The sequence below is a fragment of the Dipteris shenzhenensis genome, chromosome 7 (assembly GCF_047967505.1).
Source record: "Dipteris shenzhenensis isolate YYH24624 ecotype China chromosome 7, Dip_SZ_1.0, whole genome shotgun sequence".
Lineage (NCBI taxonomy): Eukaryota > Viridiplantae > Streptophyta > Polypodiopsida > Gleicheniales > Dipteridaceae > Dipteris > Dipteris shenzhenensis.
Window position 1 is genome coordinate 28,072,299 of NC_141602.1, and position 2,171 is coordinate 28,074,469.

The window sequence follows — 2,171 nt, forward strand, 5'->3', positions numbered from 1 at the left end:
TAATCTTGGAGAAAACCTAAATTGCCATGACGTGAAGCTGCAATGGAGAAAACCTAAATTGCCATGACATGAAGCTGCAATTCGAAGAATCATCAGAATTATGTAAATCACATTCGGAGCTGTGAACATATGCATATTGGAGATACCGTTCCGTATACAGTGGTTTCCTTCCTTTCTAGAAGCCGGTATTGCTAAATTATTAAAAAAAAACGATTCTTACAAACTTGCATGCACGTACGTAATTAGTTATGAGGAAATACATGACGTTACGATTGACTGACTCCACCGACACAAGCTGTAAACTGCAACAAAAACCTCACATTTGTTCGGACGCTGAGTTTGAAGAGCACGAGATACATGATGCTCCTATTGATGCATCTTTTAATAAATGATGATACGAGGGACTGACTCCACCAGCTACACAAGCTCTAGAGGCAACAAACACCTCACATTTTTCGGACGTTGAGTGTGAAGAACAAGAGATACGTGATATTACCATTGATGCATCTTCTGCAAGACAGGGGCCTCTGATAGAACAGCCAATCTTTAACAGGGATCGACAAAGGACCTTGACGACGTTAATATCGCTCAGAGGCCCAATTCAGCAGAGGTGATGGTTCAACCTTTATGCCGGACGTCCCTTCGTTAAGAGGGTCGGAACTTGGCACTGTCCACCCTGCTGGATAGTGGATGCTCGTCTCTGTGACGTGACTCTCGGCCTCTACCGACATGTGCGTCCCGGAAAACAAAAATTACCAATAGATGTGCATCACCGTTAAGAATATACGCATCGCCGAACTTATAAATTCGAGCCATCGACCTCCGCCATCCAACCCATTCCGGGATTGAGTTTGTTGTGAGCTTCTCACGAATCATGGCTCCAAAGAGCATGCTTTTTCTGGCTAGTATTCTGCTATTGTTGCTGATCGCCGTCAGCTCATGGGGAGCGGAGGCTCAAGGTGGAGGCCCCGGAGGTCAGGGAGGACCGGGAGCTCAAGTAGGGCCTGGAGGTCAGGGGGGGCCTGGAGATCAAGGTGTAGCGGGAGGTGGAGCCTTTGGACAGGGAGGGCCTGGAGGTGAGGGGGGGCCTGCTGATCAAGGTGTAGCGGGAGGTGGAGCCTTTGGACAGGGAGGGCCTGGAGGTGAGGGGCCAGGGGGTCAAGGAGGACCGGGAGGGGGAATCTTCGGACCTGGAGGTCAGGGAACGGCAGGTCAAGGAGGGCCTGGAAATCAGGGAGGACCGGGAGGTGAGGGGCCTCTAGTTCAAGGAGGACCAGGAGGAGCTGTAGGACCTGGAGGTCTGGGAGGACCTGGAGGGCGAGGTCAAGGAGGTGGAGGAGGACCAGGAGGAGGTGTAGGATCAGGAGGACCAGGAGGAGGTTTAGGACCAGGAGGAGGTGTAGGACCAGGAGGACCAGGAGGTGGAGTAGGACCAGGAGGTGGAGGAGGGCCTGGAGGGCAGGTGCGCCCTGGAGGTCAAGGAGGACCGGGAGCTGGAGGCTTCGGACAAGGAGGAACTGGAGGTGGAGAAGGACCTGGAGGGCTAGCGCCTGGAGGTCAAGGAGGACCTGGAGGTAAAGCTTCGAGGCAACAAGCCCTTCCTTGAGCTGCTTTCTCAAAAACGGTACGTAGTCTTTGCCATGGAGTTTCAAAGTCTTTGCAAGTCCTCGCCAATATGCAGTTCGACATAACGTCTCCACGTCTTTGCATTTGCTGTTCTGTATTTCTAATTTGCTTTGGAGAGCATATTAGCTGTGTAATTAATTACAACGTTCGTGAGAGTTTGTTTCCATTGCAGAGCTGTTGATGTTGGCAAACGCTTCCTTGATCAGCTACTTGCTAAACGCAGTATGTAGTTCTTACCATGCAGACGTTCCACAATCCTTGCCATTGCAGTTCCATAAGGCCTTCACGTCATGAGCAGACTATGCCTTTGTATTTGTTGTTTGTATTGCTACTTCAAGGCCTTATGTGACTACTTCAAGGCCTTATGTAACCGTCACCTTCGTGCTCCTACAAGATGTAATCGAATCAACCCATCAATACAACTATTCTACCATTACGCGCATACTCTGTTTCCACAGTTTCCACGGAGGAAAGTACTCTGAATGTGACGAGTGGCCTCTGGCCATGAGCCATATTACGAACACTTCTCGACTCCCCCATGTTGA

At 50.3% G+C, this 2,171-nt stretch overlaps 1 protein-coding gene across 1 annotated transcript; it reads left to right on the forward strand.

Moving 5' to 3' along the window:
• Positions 1 to 874: 874 nt before the first annotated feature.
• On the forward strand, positions 875 to 1,924 carry LOC147900186 (uncharacterized). Its single transcript, XM_087376597.1, has 2 exons — positions 875 to 1,624; positions 1,871 to 1,924. The coding sequence occupies exon 1, from the start codon at positions 875 to 877 to the stop codon at positions 1,604 to 1,606; it is 732 nt and encodes a 243-aa protein (XP_087232723.1). The 3' UTR covers positions 1,607 to 1,624; positions 1,871 to 1,924.
• Positions 1,925 to 2,171: the final 247 nt, after the last annotated feature.

Excerpts from the sequence above, each read along its gene's own strand:
- LOC147900186 (XM_087376597.1), top strand. The coding sequence starts at position 875 with ATGGCTCCAAAGAGCATGCTTTTTCTGGCTAGTATTCTGCTATTGTTG.